Raw genomic sequence first — 21,541 nt, forward strand, 5'->3', positions numbered from 1 at the left:
TTCCAGGTGACTACCTCATGAAACTGGTTGAGAAAATGCCAAGAGTGTGCAAAGCTGTCATCAAGGCAAAGGGTGGCTACTTTTAAGAATTTCAAATATAAAATATATTTTAATTTGTTTGGTTTGGTAGATTTTTTTGGTTACTACATGATTCCATATGTGTTCTTTCAGAGTTTTGATGTATTCACTATTATTCCACAATGTAGAAAATGTTTCAAGAGCTGAAACAAAAAGTTTATTTCTCTCAAATTTTGTGCACAAATTTATTTACATCCCTGTTAGTGAGCATTTTATCATTTGGGGGGCTTATGTCTGAGAAGTATTTCTGTCTGTAATAAAGCCCTTTTCTGTGAAAAACTCATTCTAATTGGCTGGGCCTTGCGCCCCAGTGGGGCGCGCTCCTGCCCAGTCATGTGTATACCATAGATTAGGGCCTAATTTATTTATTTCAACTGACTGTTTTCCTTATATGAGCTGTAACAGTAAAATCTTTGAAATTGTTGAATGTTGCGTTTATATTTTGTTCAGTATATATATGTATATAAATGTATAGACATTACGGACAGTATATGAATAGAACAGTTATCTCTGTCTATCTCCTACCCATACGTTCACATCACTCTCAGTTAGAAGAGGTGAGACTGTCTGCTTGTGTTCTTATATCTCACAGCAGCAAAGGCAGCTTTAGGTCCACACAGCTGAACTCTTTACACTACTCAATAACAGGGTTAGCTAGGGGAGGTTTACACAGTGGTAAACCCTTCACACTACTCAATAACATGGTTAGCTAGGGGAGGTTTACACAGTGTTAAACCCTTCACACTACTCAATAACAGGGTTAACTAGGGGAGGTTTACACACTGGTAAACTCTTCACACTACTCAATAACAGGGTTAGCTAGGGGAGGTTTACACACTGGGAAACCCTTCACACTACTCAATAACAGGGTTAGCTAGGGGAGGTTTACACACTGGTAAACCCTTCACACTACTCAATAACAGGGTTAACTAGGGGAGGTTTACACACTGGTAAACTCTTCACACTACTCAATAACAGGGTTAGCTAGGGGAGGTTTACACAGTGGTAAACCCTTCACACTACTCAATAACATGGTTAGCTAGGGGAGGTTTACACACTGGTAAACTCTTCACACTACTCAATAACAGGGTTAACTAGGGGAGGTTTACACACTGGTAAACTCTTCACACTACTCAATAACAGGGTTAGCTAGGGGAGGTTTACACACTGGTAAACCCTTCACACTACTCAATAACATGGTTAGCTAGGGGAGGTTTACACACTGGTAAACCCTTCACACTACTCAATAACATGGTTAGCTAGGGGAGGTTTACACACCGGTAAACTCTTCATTCTACTCAATAACAGGGTTAGCTAGGGGAGGTTTACACAGTGGTAAACTCTTCACACTACTCAATAACATGGTTAGCTAGGGGAGGTTTACACACCGGTAAACTCTTCATTCTACTCAATAACAGGGTTAGCTAGGGGAGGTTTACACAGTGGTAAACTCTTCACACTACTCAATAACATGGTTAGCTAGGGGAGGTTTACACACTGGTAAACCCTTCACACTACTCAATAACATGGTTAGCTAGGGGAGGTTTACACACCGGTAAACTCTTCATTCTACTCAATAACAGGGTTAGCTAGGGGAGGTTTACACAGTGGTAAACTCTTCACACTACTCAATAACATGGTTAGCTAGGGGAGGTTTACACACTGGTAAACCCTTCACACTACTCAATAACAGGGTTAGCTAGGGGAGGTTTATACACTGGTAAACTCTTTACACTACTCAATAACAGGGTTAGATAGGGGAGGTTTACACACTGTTAAACCCTTCACACTACTCAATAACAGGGTTAGCTAGGGGAGGTTTATACACTGGTAAACTCTTTACACTACTCAATAACAGGGTTAGCTAGGGGAGGTTTAGGGAAATACTACAGGGAAATAGATCTGTGATGTTGGATTCAAAACTATTTTTGACTTCTTCACTCAATAACCATCTTCTGTATTGAAGGTAAATACCTGTGTCTCTCTTCTCTCTTTCAACTGTCTCAAACGTTGTATCTTGGCCAATGACTCACTTTGGGGAATAATCAACGAGACAAGAAAGAGAGAAAGAAAGAGAGAGAGACAGGACGAGAGAACTAGCGATGCTCCCAGGAGAGATGAGGGTGAGATGATTCCTTTGCAGTCTGCCGTAGGGAAAAGCAGATGGCATATCATCTCAATAAAAGAGGGACAGCAAACTAACCAGTAGTTCCCACAGATCAATTACCTGTCCAAAGACCGCCCTGCCTGCATCCCAAATGGCATATTATTCCCTATATAGGGCACTACTTTTGACCAATGGGTTTCTGATTAAAAGTAGTGCTCTACACTAGGGTGCCATTTGTAATAGGGTGCCATTTGGGATGCAGGCCCAACAAGAGAGGAAATAAAGAGGCCCTCATTATCCAGGGAATGACATCCTTCTACGGCTAAAAAAAAATAACTTTAGCTGCAAATGTATTTTCCCACCATACCCCATCCTGATGGGGTCGGTGCAATCTTTAATTAAATGTAGCCATATAACGATTTCCCTGCACATTGCACCACATCATAATGTATCTATTTAGCTACAGTACTTTACATATTGAGTGGAAGAATAGGAAGAAGAAGAGGAGGAGAAAGAAGTTATTTCTTGGGCGGAAGGAATGCGTGGTAACTAAGTCTGTGTGAGAGAGAGAGAGAGAGGGGGGGGGGGGGGGGAGGGGAGGGACAGAGGGAGAGGGGTAGAAAAAGAGCAGAGGAAGAGGTACAAAGGGCATAGAGAAAGAGGAAAGGAGATAAAGAGAGAGAGCGAGAGTGAGAAAGCGAGAGATGGACATTGTGTTGTGAAGAAAGGACAGTTGTGGCTATTCTAGCTAGCTGTGGTTGTGTTGACGTCAGGGCTCCAGGCACAACACCCACGATAGGGTGAAGAGGGTGATCTCTCTTGCCCACATGTTAGTCAATGCCTCTCGTTTCTTCTATTCTGCTGGAACCAATGTGTTGCTCCACCACCGCTTTTAAATCCTCCTCCACTATTATGAGCTATCTTTATACTTCTTCAGTTATTATTTAGAAGTCCTCGATATGACCTTCTCTCGCTTTGTCTCCGTCCGATTATAGCTCTTGCCGTGTACGTATGCGTGTATAAAAAAGGTATTATCAAAAGAAAGGACAAAAACTGATGAATGTAGATATGATCATTTGAGCTTCGTCAACGTGACAGAAAATCCAAGCCTTGAAATTGTCATATGGTGCATAACATAAAGTTGACTAAGTCATTTTTACCTTGGACAACCTGTGTCCCAAACACACAGACACAGCCACCCCCCACCCACTCACAACCCCCCCTGTATGTAAAGGACTTACCTGAGCAGAAGGGCATGGGTGCGCTCCAGTGGCCGTTGAGCTGACAGGTGCGCGCCGACTCGCCCTTCAGCTGGCGCCCCCCTATGCATGCGTAGCGAACGGTAGAGCCGAAGGTGAATTTATCCCCGTTCAGCTGGCCGTTGGGAGGGGACCCGGGGTGACCACAGTCCACCACTGGAGGAGAGAGACACACACAAGATGGATGCTGTCAGCTCAGAGTGCTGACAGGACTAATGTAGTGGAAGGTACTGTCGTCACTCTCTAGAGGATTGAGGCCACACACTGTGTCTGCATCCCAAATGGCACCCTATTCACTATACAGTGCACTACTTTTGACCAGGGCCTATAGGGTAGTGCACTATATAGGGAATAGGGTTCCATTTCAGACACACACTGTATGTAAGCAATAAAGATAGCTAGAACAAGATGTGTGACTATGGATGGAACACTGCTCTAGTCTACTTCTCCTCGTTGAGGGGAATACTGTATCATACAAACTACTTAGAATACACACTATAGGCCAGTTTCCCGGACGCAGATTAAGCCTAGTCCTGGACTACAAAAAGTGCTTCTACGTCCAGGACTAGGTTTATTTTGGGTTCCGGGAAACCCATCCAAAATATCCAGTACCTTTGCTCATAGAATAAGACCAGTGTACGAGATTCACCACGATAAATATACAGTACTAGCACTTAAGCTCATAATGGCAACGTTCCAAAGTAGACGGTACTGTCCTCATCCTTTGTAATCATTCTTTGATCCATTTTTCACTTAGTAAATTATCAAGGCCAGGGTGCTAAAATAATCAAATTATTTTTTCAAATATTCACCCCACAATGTGCTACAATCAGCAAGTTTACTTGAAACTTTCTCCTCTTTTGTCTGCTACTGGCCTATAAAAAGTGAGCAGGTCCGGTATTAACATGCTAATTCAGCAGAAAGGACAAGGCGTGTCTAAATGAAAGGAACGTTTTGGACATGGTGTCGATGTCACAGCGGGGTGGATCAAACAGGGAACAAGGCATGGAGGGAGAAAGAACGTTCATTCATCTTGCCGAAGGTTTTTTCATCCCTTATAAAACACATCGCAACAGGAACACCAAAACTGATTGGGCCTTAGTAGAGCTAACGTATGATACGGTTTAAGGGAAAACAGTAGGCTACACATCATAGTTCAATAAGGTTGGGATTGGGAGGGAGGGCACTGATTGGAGCCCCTCAGCCAGTAGGAGGCCCAGGTTGTGTTTGGAACACTGAGACAGCCAGTAGGAAACCTTGAAGCCCTGTGTATAAAGTAGATGTTGAGACATGCCAGGTTGCCAGTACAGCTGGTGTCTAATGCAGCTTGTTTTGAGGAGGATGTTGAAGATACACACCATAAAACAGAGGGATCAGCTGCCAATCTGGCATCCCTAATTAGTGTAATATCCACAGAGCTGTTCCACCTGTCCCTCAATAGAACACTGATCTTAAGCAGAGGGGGTCAGGCAACTCATTCAGCTTCAATTAATGGAATAATATGCTAATTAGCCACGAGTGCCAAGTTGCCAAGTCGGCAGTCTCTCTCCGGGAAAGACAGACCGACCGTGAGACAGCGACAACAAATTATAGGAACAGGACACTTTAGATGAGCAATGTCTTTGAGCAGGTGCTGGATATCAAAATAAGTTCAGTGAATGGTAAAAAGAGACTCCGCACACCGCCATCTGTGGTTAATTCTGTGGTTTATTGGTGACAATGTTTCAACTGTCGAAACTTCTCTAATATACCACATGCTTGCATATATTGCAGTGTGCACATTACTGAGTCTCTTTCCACCATGTACTGTAACGTGTACGCTAAGAATCGGGAAGCAAGTACTGGGAGGGAATTTAATAAATAATGGAACATGGAACAAAACAAGAAACACGAGTAGCGTACAGATGTAAGGAAGTGACAGATATAGGTGAGTCTCAGGAGGTGCAGGTGCGCGTAACGATGGCGGCAGGTGTGCGTAATAATGAATAAACTGGCGACGTCGAGCACCAGAGAGGGGGAGCGGGAGTAGACATGACAGTACCCCCTCCCTGACGTGCTGCATCAGCCGCAGGAGCAGGCCAGTCGCTTCTACTGAGGCGCGGGAACCTATCGGGCCAGCCGAGGCACGGGAACCCGTAGACCCAGCCGAGGCACGGGAACCTGTAGAGCCAGCCGACGCTCGGGAACCCGTAGAGCCGGCCGAGGCTCGGGAACCCGTAGAGCCAGCCGAGGCTCGTGAACCTGTAGAGCCGGCCGAGGCATGGGAACCCGTAGAGCCGGCCGAGGCTCGGGAACCCGTAGAGCCGGCCGAGGCACGGGAACCCATAGAGCCGGCCGAGGCGTGGGAACCTGTCGAGCCGGCCGAGGCACGGGAATCTGACAAACCGGCTGAGGCATGGAAGCCTGACGAGCCGGCTGAGGCATCACCAGTTGCTTCGGCAGTGGCACTTGGACCCGACGTCACCAGTAAAAAAAAAGATCCCTGTTGCTTCCCCTTGGTGAGGCGTTATTCTGTAACGTGTACGCTAAGAATCGGGAAGCAAGTACAGGGAGTGAATTTAATAAATAATGGAACATGGAACAAAACAAGAAACACGAGTAGCGTACAGACATAAAACACAGGAACAGAAACAATTACGCTTAGGGAAAGAACCAAAGGGAGTGACAGATATAGAGAAGGTAATCAGGATGGTGATGAAGTCCAGGTGAGTCTCATGAGGTGCAGGTGTGTGTAACGATGGTGGCAGGTGTGCGTAATAATGAATAAACTGCCGTTGTCGAGCGCCAGAGAGGTGGAGTAGAGGTAGACGTAACATATACAGTGACACCAGACTCACCGATGCACTCCGGTAGAGGCTTGTCCCACTGTCCCGTGGGCTGACAGGTAAGAACGGGTGAACCGAATAGGTAGAACCCTGGGCTGCAGTTGTAGAACACCACGGTTCCAAAGGTGAAGTTCCCGTGTTCTATCTTACTCTGTCTGATGGAGTTGGCTGGGATCCCAGGATCGGAGCAGTTGACCACTGAAGAGGAAGATACGGAGGGGGAAAAAGACAAGCATGTGTTATTTGACAGAAACATGGAAGGGATCAACTCATTCCAACACTTACCACACGCTTGACCTTCTGCAGTCACTCATATAGGGCCAAATCCTAACATGAAACGGAATTTTCGCGCCAATCTTCCATTGATCTTAATGCATAATCTTAATGCATGATAAAAAGGAATGATAATAAAAATATATACAAAATAGATAAGTGTGCACATCTCAAGCAAGTACATGGCACAATGGCTTATTATGAATTTCAAGAACCTGCAAGATAGATTTACTGGTATCAACAAAGGCCAACACAATGTGGGCGTTATATTTTCTCTTGCCAAAATAGTCCAATCAGATACAATGTAATTGATTCTAGTTTGTTCGATATGCAGGGCTTGTCCAATAGCATTCTGACCCTGGACATAGTTTCTGGTTACCTCAGGGCTTGTCCAATAGCATTCTGACCCTGGACTTAGCCTCTGGTTTCCTCAGGGCTTGTCCAATAGCAGTCTGACCCTGGACTTAGCCTGTGGTTACTTCAGGGCTTGTCCAATAGCAGTCTGACCCTGGACTTAGCCTCTGGTTTCCTCAGGGCTTGTCCAATATCAGTCTGACCATGGACTTAGCCTCTGGTTATTTCAGGGCTTGTCCAATAGCAGTCTGACCCTGGACTTAGCCTCTGGTTACTTCAGGGCTTGTCCAATAGCAGTCTGACCCTGGACTTAGCCTCTGGTTACCTCAGGGCTTGTCCAATAGCAGTCTGACCCTGGACTTAGCCTCTGGTTACTTCAGGGCTTGTCCAATAGCAGTCTGACCCTGGACTTAGCCTCTGGTTACTTCAGGGCTTGTCCAATAGCAGTCTGACCTGGACTTAGCCCCTGGTTTCCTCAGGGCTTGTCCAATAGCAGTCTGACCATGGACTTAGCCTCTGGTTATTTCAGGGCTTGTCCAATAGCAGTCTGACCCTGGACTTAGCCTCTGGTTACTTCAGGGCTTGTCCAATAGCAGTCTGACCCTGGACTTAGCCTCTGGTTACTTCACGGCTTGTCCAATAGCAGTCTGACCCTGGACTTAGCCTCTGGTTACTTCAGGGCTTGTCCAATAGCAGTCTGACCCTGGACTTAGCCTCTGGTTACTTCAGGGCTTGTCCAATAGCAGTCTGACCTGGACTTAGCCCCTGGTTTCCTCAGGGGAAGACTCCTATATAAAGGAACAACCAGATGGTTTTCAGATAATCACCCCACACCCCTTCAACATATTCTGAATATTATATTATACATTAATAACACATCAAACACAAGGTCGCAAAATCACAGTGTCATGCATGGGGTCAACACAACCATTGATACACCCTATAGAGGTCAGTGATACCACCACAATCATATCTACTGATGTTCAAGAGGCCGTGTTGGCTATGACCCTAATTCACCACAACCACAATTCACACAGAGCAACCATTCACCCTACACAGAGGCCGTTGTCCTGCTGTGGTGCTGCTACCTGATTGATTACAAGCCCACTACAAACCAAGATTCCTCCTTCTTCCCCATCTTACCCAGAGTGCACTGCAGTGATCAGGCAAGCATACTCCGTGTGAATAGAAGACTCAACTTTTTTCCCCACCTTTACACGTTGGTGGTGGCTGGCTCCACTGGCGCGTGGCCTGGCACTGGGCCCTTGAGGGCCCCTCCATCACGTAGCCCATGTTGCAGGAGAAGCTCACCACGTCGTTCAGATTGAAGCCGTTACCAATGGTCCGCCCGTAGATAGGGCTGCCCGGGTGTCCACAGCTGATAGCTGGGGGGAGAGAGAGAGAGAAATTACAAGATTATTTTCAAATGAGCCCTGGAAAGAGAGGGCGAGAGAGGGGGGGATAGATAGAGAAAGGAGGTTCTGTTGCCACAAGAAAAGTGCAACCAGTGAAGAACAAACACCATTGTAAATACAACCCATATTTATGTTTACAGTTGAAGTCGGAAGTTTACATACACTTAGGTTGTAGTCATTAAAACTCATTTTTCAACCACTCCACAAATTTCTTGTTAACAAACTATAGTTTAGGCAAGTCGGTTAGGACATCTACTTTGTGCATGACACAAGTGATTTTTCCTACAATTGTTTACCGACAGATTATTTCACTTATAATTCATTGTATCACAATTCCAGTGGGTCAGAAGTTTACATACACTAAGTTGAATGTGCCTTTAAACAGCTTGGAAAATTCCAGAAAATGATGTCATGGCTTTAGAAGCTTCTGATAGGCTAATTGACATCATTTTGTCAATTGGAGGTGTACCTGTGGATGTATTTCAAGGCCTACCTTCAAACTCAGTGCCTCTTTGCTTGACATCATGGGAAAATCTAAAGAAATCAGCCAAGACCTCATAAAAAAAATTGTAGACCTCCACAAGTCTGATTCATCCTTGGGAGCAATTTTCAAATGCCTGAAGGTACCATGTTCATCTGTACAAACAATAGTACGCAAGTATAAACACCATGGGACCACGCAGCTGCCATACCGCTCAGGAAGGAGACGCGTTCTGTCTCCTACAGAGGAACGTACTTTGGTGTAAAAAGTGCAAATCAATCCGAGAACAACAGCAAAGGACCTTGTGAAGATGCTGGAGGAAACAGTTACAAAAGTATCTATATCCACAGTAAAACGAGTCCTATATCGACATAACCTGAAAGGCCGCTCAGCAAGGAAGAAGCCACTGCTCCAAAACCGCCATAAAAAAGCCAGACTACGGTTTACAACTGCACATGGGGACAAAGATTGTACTTTTTGGAGAAATGTCCTCTGGTCAGATGAAACAAAAATAGAATTGTTTGGCCATAATGACCATCGTTATGTTTGGAGGAAAAAGGGGGAGGCTTGCAAGCCAAAGAACACCATCCCAACCGTGAAGCACGGGGGTGGCAGCATCATGTTGTGCTTTGCTGCAGGAGGGACAGGTCCACTTCACAAAATAGATGGCATCACAAGGATGGAAAATTATGTGGATATATTGAAGCAACATCTCAAGATGTCTTCCAAATGGACAATGACCCCAAGCACACTTCCAAAGTTGTGGCAAAATGGCATAAGGACAACAAAGCAAAGGTACTGGAGTGGCCATCACAAAGCCCTGACCTCAATCCTATAGAAAATGTGTGGGCAGAACTGAAAAAGCATGTGCGAGCAAGGAGACCTACAAAAATGACTCCGTTACACCAGCTCTGTCAGGAGGAATGGGCCAAAATTCACCCAATTTATTGTGACAAGCTTGTGGAAAGCTACCCGAAACGTTTGACCCAAGTTAAAAAAATTTAAGGCAATGCTACCAAATACTAATTGAGTGTATGTGAACTTCTGAGCCACTGGGAATGTGATGAAAGAAATAAAAGCTGAAAGAAATAATTCTCTCTTCTATTATTCTGACATTTCACATTCTTAAAATAAAGTGGTTATCCTGACTGACCTAAAACAGGGAATTATTACTTGGATTAAATGTCAGAAATTGTGGAAAACTGAGTTTAAATGTATTTGGCTAAGGTGTATGTAAACTTCCAACTTCAACTGTATTTATTTTCCCCTTTGTACTTTAACTATTTGCACATAATATGACATTTGAAATGTCTTTATTCTTTTGGAACTTTTGTGAGTGTAATGTTTAATGTAAAATATGTTTTATTGTTTATTTCACTTTTGTTTATTATCTATTTCATTTGCTTGGCAATGTAAACATATGGTTCCCATGCCAATAAAGCCCTTACATTGAAATTAATTGAATTGAAAGAGGGAGAGAGAGAAGGAGAGGGGGTAGAGGGAGAGTAAGACAGAGAAAAACAGAAAGAGAGAGAGAGACAGAGAAAGAGAGAGAGAGAATTTACATTGAAATTGAAATTCCATATTGATTCCTACTGTATCTAATGTACTGTATAAAAGGGTAACATTGACATTACATAGTGATTCTTACTGTATCTAATGTACTGTATAAAAGGGTAACATTGACATTACATATTGATTCATATGTAATGGATAACAGGTAAGGTCACTTTTAATTTATAATCCACCAGGTAATAGTCCACTGGGTGCTCATTTGTTCACTGCAAAAATACACCTATTGAGTTTGAGACCATAGAAATAGCATAGTCAGACCTTGAACAGGGAATTGAAACCAAAAAGAAACCAGTGGAGCTTGAACGCAGCCTCAGCTCACATTCACTTACTGTGCAATAGACTGGACAAAACAGTAAGCTTCCAATAAGATCTGCAATAGAGCTGTGTGGCTCGGTTATCAATAGGCTAGGGGCTAGACTATCACGTGTTCAGCCAGGATGTCTCAATCACAGAACTAGAATGAATAGAACAGGCCTCCCCATTCAAGTCAATGACGCCATCATGGGTAGACTGGTGGACATTTTGAGTGTCTCATTCAATTTTTATGGTCTCAGTCACCTCTGAAACTGATATTCAGGAGAACAAACGGCAAAGAGCTGTTTTATTGCCCCATCCTGGACTATTGCCCTAAATAGTGTCATTCCCCATCAGATCCCTCTGGTCTAAACTCAATGGCCGTCTGGCAGCTCATCTGAATGGCTAATCCAATGGATGGCGGCCATTTTCATGCCAATGGCCAAAACCACATTAGTTGTGCTCAATTGCAGGCATTTGCCGAGCGATGCAGAAGTGATGGCATAGTGCTCATAGTGATCCTCTCTATAGCTCTGGGAGGCATCGGGAGGCCTTTCTCATCCTGTCTTGGAGGCATGGATCCTGGAAGGGGAGAAACTAGTTGTTATGGGCCTATGAATGGGGCTATGGGCCATTAGCCTAAGTGGGATACTGTAAGAGGGGCCTGACTGTGGGACTTTATCAGTGAGTTGGAGCCTGGGACTTATGAAATTAGATAATAGACCAGAGATTGAGCCAGAGAGAGAGACAAGAGGATGGGACAGAGATACACAGAGGGACAGAGAGAAAGAGAGAGAGAGGCAGAGGGATAGGGATAGAGAGAGACATTATAAAATCCATGTACACAAACAACAAGTGTGCGGATAAAATTGGCAAAAAATACAAATTTCTTTCCAAAGGGCCATGGGGTGAGACAGGGATGCAGCTTAAGCCCCACCCTCTTCAACATATACAGTTGAAGTCGGAAGTTTACATACACTTAGGTTGGAGTCATTAAAACTCATTTTTCAACCACTCCACAAATGTATTGTTAACAAACTATAGTTTTGGCAAGTCGGTTAGGACATCTACTTTGTGCATGATACAAGTGATTTTTCCTACAATTGTTTACAGACAGATTATTTCACTTATAATTCACTGTATCACAATTCCAGTGGGTCAGAAGTTTACATACACTAAGTTGACTGTGCCTTTAAACAGCTTGGAAAATTCCAGAAAATTATGTCATGGCTTTAGAAGCTTCTGATAGGCTAATTGACATCATTTGAGTCAATTGGAGGTGTACCTGTGGATGTATTTCAAGGCCTACCTTCAAACTCAGTGCCTCTTTGCTTGACATCATGGTAAAATCAAAAGAAATCAGCCAAGACCTCAGAAAAAAAATTGTAGACCTCCACAAGTCTGGTTCATCCTTGGGAGCAATTTCCAAATGCCTGAAGGTGCCACGTTCATCTGTACAAACAATAGTACGCAAGTATAAACACCATGGGACCACGCAGCCATCATACCGCTCAGGAAGGAGACGCGTTCTGTCTCCTAGAGATGAACGTACTTTAGTGCGAAAGGTACAAATCAATCCCAGAACAGCAAAGGACCTTGTGAAGATGCTGGAGGAAACAGTTACAAAAGTATCTATATCCACAGTAAAACGAGTCCTATATCGACATAACCTGAAAGGCCGCTCAGCAAGGAAGAAGCCACTGCTCCAAAACCGCCATAAAAAAGCCAGACTACGGTTTACAACTGCACATGGGGACAAAGATTGTACTTTTTGGAAATGTCCTCTGGTCTGATGAAACAAAAATAGAACTGTTTGGCAATAATGACCATCGTTATGTTTGGAGGAAAAAGGGGGAGGCTTGCAAGCAGAAGAACACCATCCCAACCGTGAAGCAAGGGGGTGGCAGCATCATGTTGTGGGGGTGCTTTGCTGCAGGAGGGACTGGTGCACTTCACAAAATAGATGGCAACATGAGGAAGGGAAATTATGTAGGTATATTGAAGCAACATCTCAAGACATCAGTCAGGAGGTTAAAGCTTGGTCGCAAATGGGTCTTCCAAATGGACAATGACCCCAAGCATACTTCCAAAGTTGTGGCAAAATGGCTTAAGGACAACAAAGTCAAGGTATTGGAGTGGCTATACAAAGCCCTGACCTCAACCCTGTAGAAACTTTGTGGGCAGAACTGAAAAAGCTTGTGTGAGCAAGGAGGCCTACAAACCTGACTCAGTTACACCAGCTCTGTCAGGAGGAATGGGCAAAAAGTCACCCAACTTATTGTGGGAAGCTTGTGGAAGGCTACCTGAGACATTTGACCTAAGTTAAACAATTTAAAGGCAATGCTACCAAATACTAATTGAGTGTATGTAAACTTCTGAGCCACTGGGAATGTGATGAAAGAAATAAAAGCTGAAATTAATCATTCTCTCTTCTACTATTCTGACATTTCACATTCTTAAAATAAAATGGTGATCCTAACTGACCTAAGACAGGGAGTTTTTACTAGGATTTAAATGTCAGCAATTGTGAAAACTGAGTTTAAATGTATTTGGCTGTTGTATGTAAACTTGTATGTAAAGTTGTATGTAAACTTCCGACTTCAACTGTATATATCAAAGAATTGGCGAGGGCACTAGAACAGTCTGCAGCACCCGGCCTCACCCTACTAGAATCTGAAATCAAATGTCTATTGTTTGCTGATGATCTGGTGCTTCTGTCACCAACCGAGGATGGCCAACAGCAGCACCTAGAGTAGATCTTCTGCACAGATTCTGTCAGACCTGAGCCATCACAGTAAATCTCAGTAATACAAAAATAATGGTGTTCCCAAAAAAATCCAGCCCCCAGGACCACAAATACAAGTTCCATCTTGACACCGTTGCCCTAGAACACTCAAAAAACTATACATACCTCGGCCTGAGCATCAGCTGTGAATGAGCTGAGAGACAAGGCAAGAAAGGCATTCTATGCCATCAAAAGGAATATAAAATTCAACATACCAATTAGGATCAAATAATGCATGCAGAGCAGAATTAGGCCGGTACCCGCTAATTATCAAAATCCAGAAAAGAGCAGTTCAATTCTACAACCACCTAAAAGGAAGCGATTCCCAAACCTTCTATAACAAAGCCATCACCTACAGAGAGATGAACAGGGAGAAGAGTCCCCCAAGCAAGCTGGTCCTGGGGCTCTGTTCACAAACACAAACAGGCCCCACAGAGCCCCAGGACAGCAACACAATTAGATCCAACAAAATCATGAGAAAACAAAAAATAATTACTTGACACATTGGAAAAAAATTACAAAAAAACTGAGCAAACTGGAATGTTATTTGGCCCTAAACAGAGAGTACACAGTGGCAGAATACCTGTCCACTGTGACTGACCCAAACTTAAGGAAAGCTTAGACTATGTACAGACTCAGTAAGCATAGCCTTGCTATTGAGAAAGGCCGCCATAGTCAGACCTGGCTCTCAAGAGAAGACAGGCTAGGTGCACACTGCCCACAAAAAGTGGTTGGAAACTGAGCTGCACTTCCTTTTTCTCCCCAATTTCGGGGTATCCAATTGGTAGTTACAGTCTCGTCCCATCGCTGCAACTCCCGTACGGACTTGGGAGAGGCGAAAGTCGAGAGCTGTGCGTCCTCCGAAACACAACCCAGCCATGCCGCACTGCTTCTTGACACAACACCCTCTTAATACGGAAGCCAGCCGCACCAATGTGTCAGAGGAAACACTGTACACCTGGAGACCGTGTCAGTGTGCATTGCGCCCGGCTCGCCACAGGAGTCGCTAGTGCGCGATGGGACAAAAACATCCCTGCAGGCCAAACCCTCCCCTAACCCGGACGACGCTGGGCCAATTGTGCGCCACCCCATAGATATCCTGGTCCCGGCCGGCTGCAACAGAGTCTGGACTCGAACCAGGATCTCTAGTGGTACAGCTAGCACTGCGATGCAGTGCCTTAGACCACTGCACCAGTCCGGAGGCCTGAGCTGCACTTTCTAACCACCTGCCAAATGTATGACCATTTTGGAGGCACATATTTCCCTCAGATTACACAGATCCACAAAGAACTCAAAAACAAACCCAATTTTGATAAACTCCTATATCTACTGGGTGAAATACCAGTGTGCCATCACAGCAGCAAGATTTGTGACCTGTTGCCACAAGAAAAGGGCAACCTGTGAAGAACAAACACCATTGTAAATACAACCCATATTTATGTTTATTTATTTTCCCTTTTGTACTTTAACTATTTGCACATTGTTACAACACTGTATATAGACATAATATGACATTTGAAATGTCTTTATTATTTTGGAACATCTGTGAGTGTAATGTTTACTTTTCATTTTTATTGTTTATTTCACTTTTGTTTATTATCTACTTCACTTGCTTTGGCATTGTTAACATATGTTTCCCATGCCAATAACGCCCTTAAATTGAAATTGAATTGAGAGAGAGAGAGAGGGGGGGGGGGGTCTAAAGCCCAGAGAGTAAGACTGGGAGCTTGTTAGGGGGCTGAGTCTATGGGTGAGTGATCGTGTGTTGGTCTGGAAGTCAGTGTGTTACGGGGCTGAGTCTATGGGTGAGTGAACGCGTGTTGGTCTGGAAGTGAGTGTGTGAGTGTTGGAGTGTGAAGGCCCTAACTCCAAGTGTGTGTGCCCTAGTAAGCTGCTAATATTGAAAGTGTGTGTGTAACAGCAGGGGTGTGTGTGTGGCGTCTGTGTGTCAATCTGTGTGTGACATCGTGAAAACCCCCAGCCCCACTGTGCTTACTCATGGCATGTTTTGACGTGTGTAGGAGCACACAGGCAGTTAGTAGACACGGCAGATTACTTCCACCTTCTCTCCACTATTTTGGGGACTAGATAACAGTAATCCTTTACGGTCTTTCCTCTGTCAGCCAGCCTGGCAGAGTACAGTCACCTCAGTCAGAACTCACAGCCCAGCCTTGTACAGTTAACTACTAAGCTTCATTCCACCCCAGACATGCCTTCTCTACCCTACTGCAGACAATACATGTTTTTTTATGAACCCGGATTAACAATGTTGCATTTACTTTTATTGATGTGATTTGTCAGTGAAAATAAATGTTTATGTGTTAATATTCTTCACTGTTTTAACGTTGTAGGCATCGCACGATAAGTAGGATATAAAGTCTCTGTCTCGTGTATGTCATAGAAGTTAAAACATAACTTGAAGCAGCAGGAAATAAGGTGAGATCCACATCTGTCTCTTTCTGCACTGAGGTCTAGAAGATTCTCTCACGGACTGACAGGGACCAGATGTCGGCCCGGCATTTCTAACACACTAAACATTTATTTTCCTTGAGGCCTCCATTATTAGCCAAATAATGATAATTCTTTGCAAAAAAACGAAACAATTCAGACCAGCCCACTGAGCTAAAGATGGGCTAGCCCATGGACCACAAAGCCTATGAGGGATAACCTGAGGAGGTCTCAGTGTCTGTAAAAAGTGATTCCTCACTTCTGTCTCCTTCTCACCTCTCTCTCGCGGAAAACAACCGCAGTACATTTGCATAATTAGAAATGTAATTTGTTTCTCTTTGCACAGAAGCAATTTCCCCTTCTATTGAGCACCGTCTATAACCGGAATTTAAAACCTCATCATTGCACGTTAAAATAACTGAGCTCAACCTCACATCTACAGATATCACACACACACACACACACACACACACACACACACACACACACACACACACACACACACACACACACACACACACACACACACACACACACACACACACACACACACACACACACACACACACACACACACACACACACACACACACACACACACACACACACACACACACACACACCTCACCCAAGGGAATGAATATTATCATATTTTCCATAAAGAAGTGTTGGCCTAGATGCATGGTTCATCAGTGAGCCAGAGGCCTAGTCTTTGTGATAGCCAGTTGAGGTGGTAAGGCCACTACCATTTCAGTAGGAAAATGGCCCTGACACTCTTATGTCTCCAGTAGCTATTTCTGTTTAAAGTGCTGCTAGCTTTACGCAGCATATTGTCTTCATAAAAACACGGTTCATCATCACCATGGTTACTGCCGGAGAGAGAGAGAGAGAGAGACAATGTTATCGGACCATACATGGTTTGCTTACAGCCTATAGGAAACATATTGTTTTTGGCAATATGGCTTGATAACAGAATATAGAAACATATTGTTTTTAAAGCTCCCAGGCTGTGTCACAGCCGGCCGTGACCGGGAGACCCATGAGGCGGCGCACAATTGGCCCAGCGCCGTCTTGGTTAGGGGAGGGTTTGGCTGGCCGGGATTTCCTTGTCCCATCGCGCTCTAGCAACTCTTTGTGGTGGGTCGGGCGCCTGCAACCTGACCTCGGTCGCCAGTCGGACGGTGTTTCCTCCGACACATTGGTGCGGCTGGCTTCTGGATTAAGCGAGCAGTGTGGCAGGGTCGTGTTTCAGAGGATGCATGGCTCTCGACCTTCGCCTCTCCCGAGTCCGTAGAGGAGTTGCAGCAATGGGACAAGACTGTAACTACCAATTGGATATCACGAAATTGGGGAGAAAAAGAGGTAAATGTTAAAAATAAATAAATAATAATACTTTTTTAAAACTATATGGTTTAATCTATTGGTATATACTGTAACTATGACATGTGGTTCATCCACCAACCCTATATGACAAATATCTTCTATGAAATCTACATAATTCGGTCATGATTAGCTATAAAACACAACAAAATAAATAACTGTCTTTGTTGATGAGAGTCATAGGTGAGAGGCATAATCAGGTTGACCATGGAACTCTAAATGATCTTAAAATTGGGTTTCATTTACGTAATAAGGCTTGCTTCCCGCTTATGGCAAGAAAGAAGCTTGTTCAGGCCACTTTTCTCTCTGTAGTTGATTATGGTGACTTGTTGTATATGCATGCAGCCTCCTTCGTCTTACAGAGACCGGACTTTGTTTATCATGCATCCTTGAGCTTTATTACAAATGCCAAGTCACTCACCCACCATTGCACATTGTACCAAATGGTAGGTTGGACCTCACTTTATATGCGCAGAAATATACATTTGTATGTGTTCATCTACAAAGCCCTTTTGGGTAAACTCCCTATTTACCTCTGTAGTCTGGTCTCCTTCACCACCAGCAGGTAAACTCCCTCTTCACCTCTGTAGTCTGGTCTCCTTCACCCCCAGCAGGTACCATACCCAGTTTGCTAGGTGGCTGCTACTTAAAGTACCCAGGACATTCACAGTATTAGGCAAGACTGCCTTCTCTTCTTGTGCACCAGACGCATGGAATAATCTACAATCCATGCTTCGTCTAGATATGTTAGTGCCACTGAATGAATTAAAAATATTGATGGGAGACTCTGTTACGGAGGAGTGTAAATGCTTTTTTTAGGCTGGATCATGTTGTTGTATTGTATTGTTGTATGTTTTAATTATGTAATGAATTGATTGTTGCTGCCTTCTTGGCCAGGCCTCCCTTGAAAAAGAGACTATGGGTCTCAATGGGCTTTTCCTGGAGAAATAAATGTTAAATGTTAAATTAAAAAAATCACCAGGTGGTAAATTAGTTAATAGACCAATAAGAAAGAGAGTTTAAAATCTCTCTGACAATAACAGACAGTTTTCAGTTTCCCCTCCCCACTCAGATCACTCCCAGACAGTCCTAGTACAATTCTTGTTTGAGAAATAGTTCTTTGCTAATAAGCTATTTTTGTTTATTTTTGACCATTTTAATTTAAAACAATCACAGTAAGGTACTTAATTGTTACCCAGAAATGATTTGATATTGAGATGAAAACGGCCAGAGAACGATGAGAATGCTTTAAATTCCAGGGATCTTTGTGACCTGAGGGAGCTCTCTGAAGGGGCACTCGAATCGTCAGTGTAGTGACGCAGGTCCACACTCAACTTCAACTCTCTATTTCCCTTAACACTCTAAAACAGTATTATTCGTCAACTCATTAACCACACAAAAGTGATCCAGACTTCAGTAATCAACTACTTATAAGACTTAATTGGAAAACTGATAAAAAAGGTATTGAAAGGTGGGATGGGTACTGAGACTGGAGATATTCTGAGGCAGTTCCTCAAAGCACTTGAGAGGTGGTTGGTGTGCGACAAAAGTGAGAGAACTTGAGAGATGAAGAGAGATATAAAGTGTGCAATACATACAGGGAAACAAATAGATATAAAGAGACAGAGAGATAAAGAGAAAAACAAAGAGAGAAAAACAGAGAGCGAGAGAAGGACACTCACACACGCAGGAAGGCAGCTGTCCAGACCAGTTGTGGTCCTGCAGGCAGATCCGCACTGAGGAGCCGATGAGGCGGAAGCCTGGGATGCACTGGTACACCACCGTCTCCCTGTAGCCAAAGTTCTCCCCAATCACCTGACCATTCACTATGGTCTCTGGAATACCACAGTGGCCCGCTGGAGAGAAACACAAAGGGAAAAAGTTAAGAGAGAGGAAAAGGGAGAGGGGGAGACATAGAAGGGGGGAGAGAGAGATGGTGTTTTCACTGAAACAGACACATAACAGCTAGAGAGAGGAAGAAACTACTCTCAGAGAGAGGCAAAAAACAAACACATTTCTTTCCACAGGGCCGTGGGGTGAGACAGGGCTGCAGCTTAAGCCTCACCCTCTTCAACATATATATAAGCAAAATGGCGAGGGCACTAGAACAATCTGCAGCACCCGGCCTCACCCTACTAGAATCTGAAGTCAAATGTCTACTGTTTGCTGATGATCTGGTGCTTCTGTCACCAACCAAGGAGGGCCTACAGCAGCACCTAGATCTTCTGCACATATTCTGTCAGACCTGGGCCCTGACAGTAAATCTCAGTAAGGCAAAAATAATGGTGTTCCAAAAAAGGTCCAGTTGCCAGGACCACAAATACAAATTCCACCTTGACACTGTTACCCTAGAGCACACAAAAAACTATACATACCTCGGCCTAAACATCAGCGCCACAGGTAACTTCCACAAAGCTGTGAATAATCTGAGAGACAAGGCAAGAAGGGCATTCTATGCCATCAAAAGGAACATAAAATTCGACATACCAATTAGGATCTGGCTAAAAATACTTGAATCAGTTATAGAACTCATTGCCCTTTATGGTTGTGAGGTCTGGGGTCTGCTCACCAATCAAGAATTCACAAAATGGGACAAACACCAGATTGAGACTCTGCATGCAGAATTCTGCAAACATATCCCCTGTGTACAACGTAAAACAGCAAATAATGCTGTTGATACCCACTAATTAACCAAATCCAAAAAAAGAGCAGTTCAATTCTACAACCACCTAAAAGGAAGCGATTCCCAAACCTTCTATAACAAAGCCATCACCTACAGAGAGATGAACAGGGAGAAGAGTCCCCTAAGCAAGCTGGTCCTGGAGCTCTGTCACAAACACAAACAGACCACACAGAGCCCCAGGACAGCAACACAATTAGACCCAATCAAATGATGAGAAAACAAAAATATACTTATTTCCAATGTGTCAAGTAATTAACAAATAACAGAGCAAACTACAGTAGAATGCTATCTGGCCCTAAACAGAGAGTACACAGTGGCAGAATACCTGACCACTGTGACTGACCCAAACTTAAGGAAAGCTTTGACTATGTACAGACTCAGTGAGCATAACCTTGCTATTGAGAAAGGCCTCAGTAGGCAGACCTGGCTCTCAAGAGAAGACAGGCTATGTGCACATTGCCCACAAAATTAGGTGGGAATTGAGATGCACTTCCTAACCTCCTGTCAAATGTATGACCATATTAGAAGCACATATATCCCTCAGATTGCACAGATCCACAAATAAATAATAATAAAAAACAAACCACATTTTGATAAACTCATATCTACTGGGTGAAATACCAGTGTGCCATCACAGCAGCAAGATTTGTGACCTGTTGTCACAAGATAAGTGCAACCAGTGAAAAACACCATTGTAAATACAACCCATATATTTTTTTTAATATTTTCCCTTTTGTACTTGAACTATTAGCACATCGTTACAACACTGTATATAGACATAATGACATTTTAAACGTCTTTATACTTTTGGAACTTCTGTGAGTGTAATGTTTACTGTTTATTTTTATTGTTTATTTCACTTTTGTTTATTATCTACTTCACTTGCTTTGGCAATGTTAACATATGTTTCCCATGCCAATAACGCCCTTAAATTGAAACGTTTGTGTTGTTGAGAGAAGTCTTGTACTGACAGACAGACAGACAGACAGACAGACAGACAGACAGACAGACAGACAGACAGACAGACAGACAGACAGACAGACAGACAGACAGACAGACAGACAGACAGACAGACAGACAGACAGAGAGACAGACGGAGACAGAGAGACAGACAGAGACAGAGAGACAGACAGAGACAGACAGACAGACAGACAGACAGACAGACAGACAGACAGACAGACAGACAGACAGACAGACAGACAGACAGACAGACAGACAGACAGACAGACAGACAGACAGACAGACAGACAGACAGACAGACAGAGACAGGATGGAGATTTCATTTAAACACACAGGTCGCAGAAATACAGTATTTTCTGTACACAGACGTGTTTTAGAGAAAATAAAGAAGCCCAAAATAGACACTTCTCCCTGCTTCCACAGACTTGGCACCAGCACACAGAGAAGTTAGACAGTCAAGCTATTTACCACAATAAACATATGTTCATTAGAGGGTGAAGACCAAAATAACTCCACACCAACAGAAACATTCTTAGGGCAAAAGATAGCCTACATTTCACAGGCAACACAGCGTCTGTAGAATGTTGTCTTGGTTGTTTCACACAAACACAGACAGACAACAGA

The 21,541-nt window shown here is 43.7% G+C and overlaps 1 protein-coding gene across 2 annotated transcripts in view; it reads right to left on the reverse strand.

Annotated features, from left to right (window-relative positions):
• LOC139559367 (CUB and sushi domain-containing protein 3-like) overlaps positions 1 to 21,541 on the reverse strand; it is a 700,638-nt gene that overhangs the window by 60,767 nt on the left and 618,330 nt on the right. For both annotated transcript variants that reach the window (XM_071375335.1, XM_071375334.1), the window contains exons 53-56: positions 18,957 to 19,130; positions 8,108 to 8,281; positions 6,282 to 6,467; positions 3,427 to 3,600 (exon numbers count right to left, since the gene is read on the reverse strand). In XM_071375335.1, the coding sequence (XP_071231436.1) occupies positions 3,427 to 3,600; positions 6,282 to 6,467; positions 8,108 to 8,281; positions 18,957 to 19,130 (708 nt within the window). The remainder of the gene's footprint in view (positions 1 to 3,426; positions 3,601 to 6,281; positions 6,468 to 8,107; positions 8,282 to 18,956; positions 19,131 to 21,541) is intronic.

The sequence above is a fragment of the Salvelinus alpinus genome, chromosome 29 (assembly GCF_045679555.1).
Source record: "Salvelinus alpinus chromosome 29, SLU_Salpinus.1, whole genome shotgun sequence".
In the NCBI taxonomy this organism is placed as follows: Eukaryota; Metazoa; Chordata; class Actinopteri; order Salmoniformes; family Salmonidae; genus Salvelinus; species Salvelinus alpinus.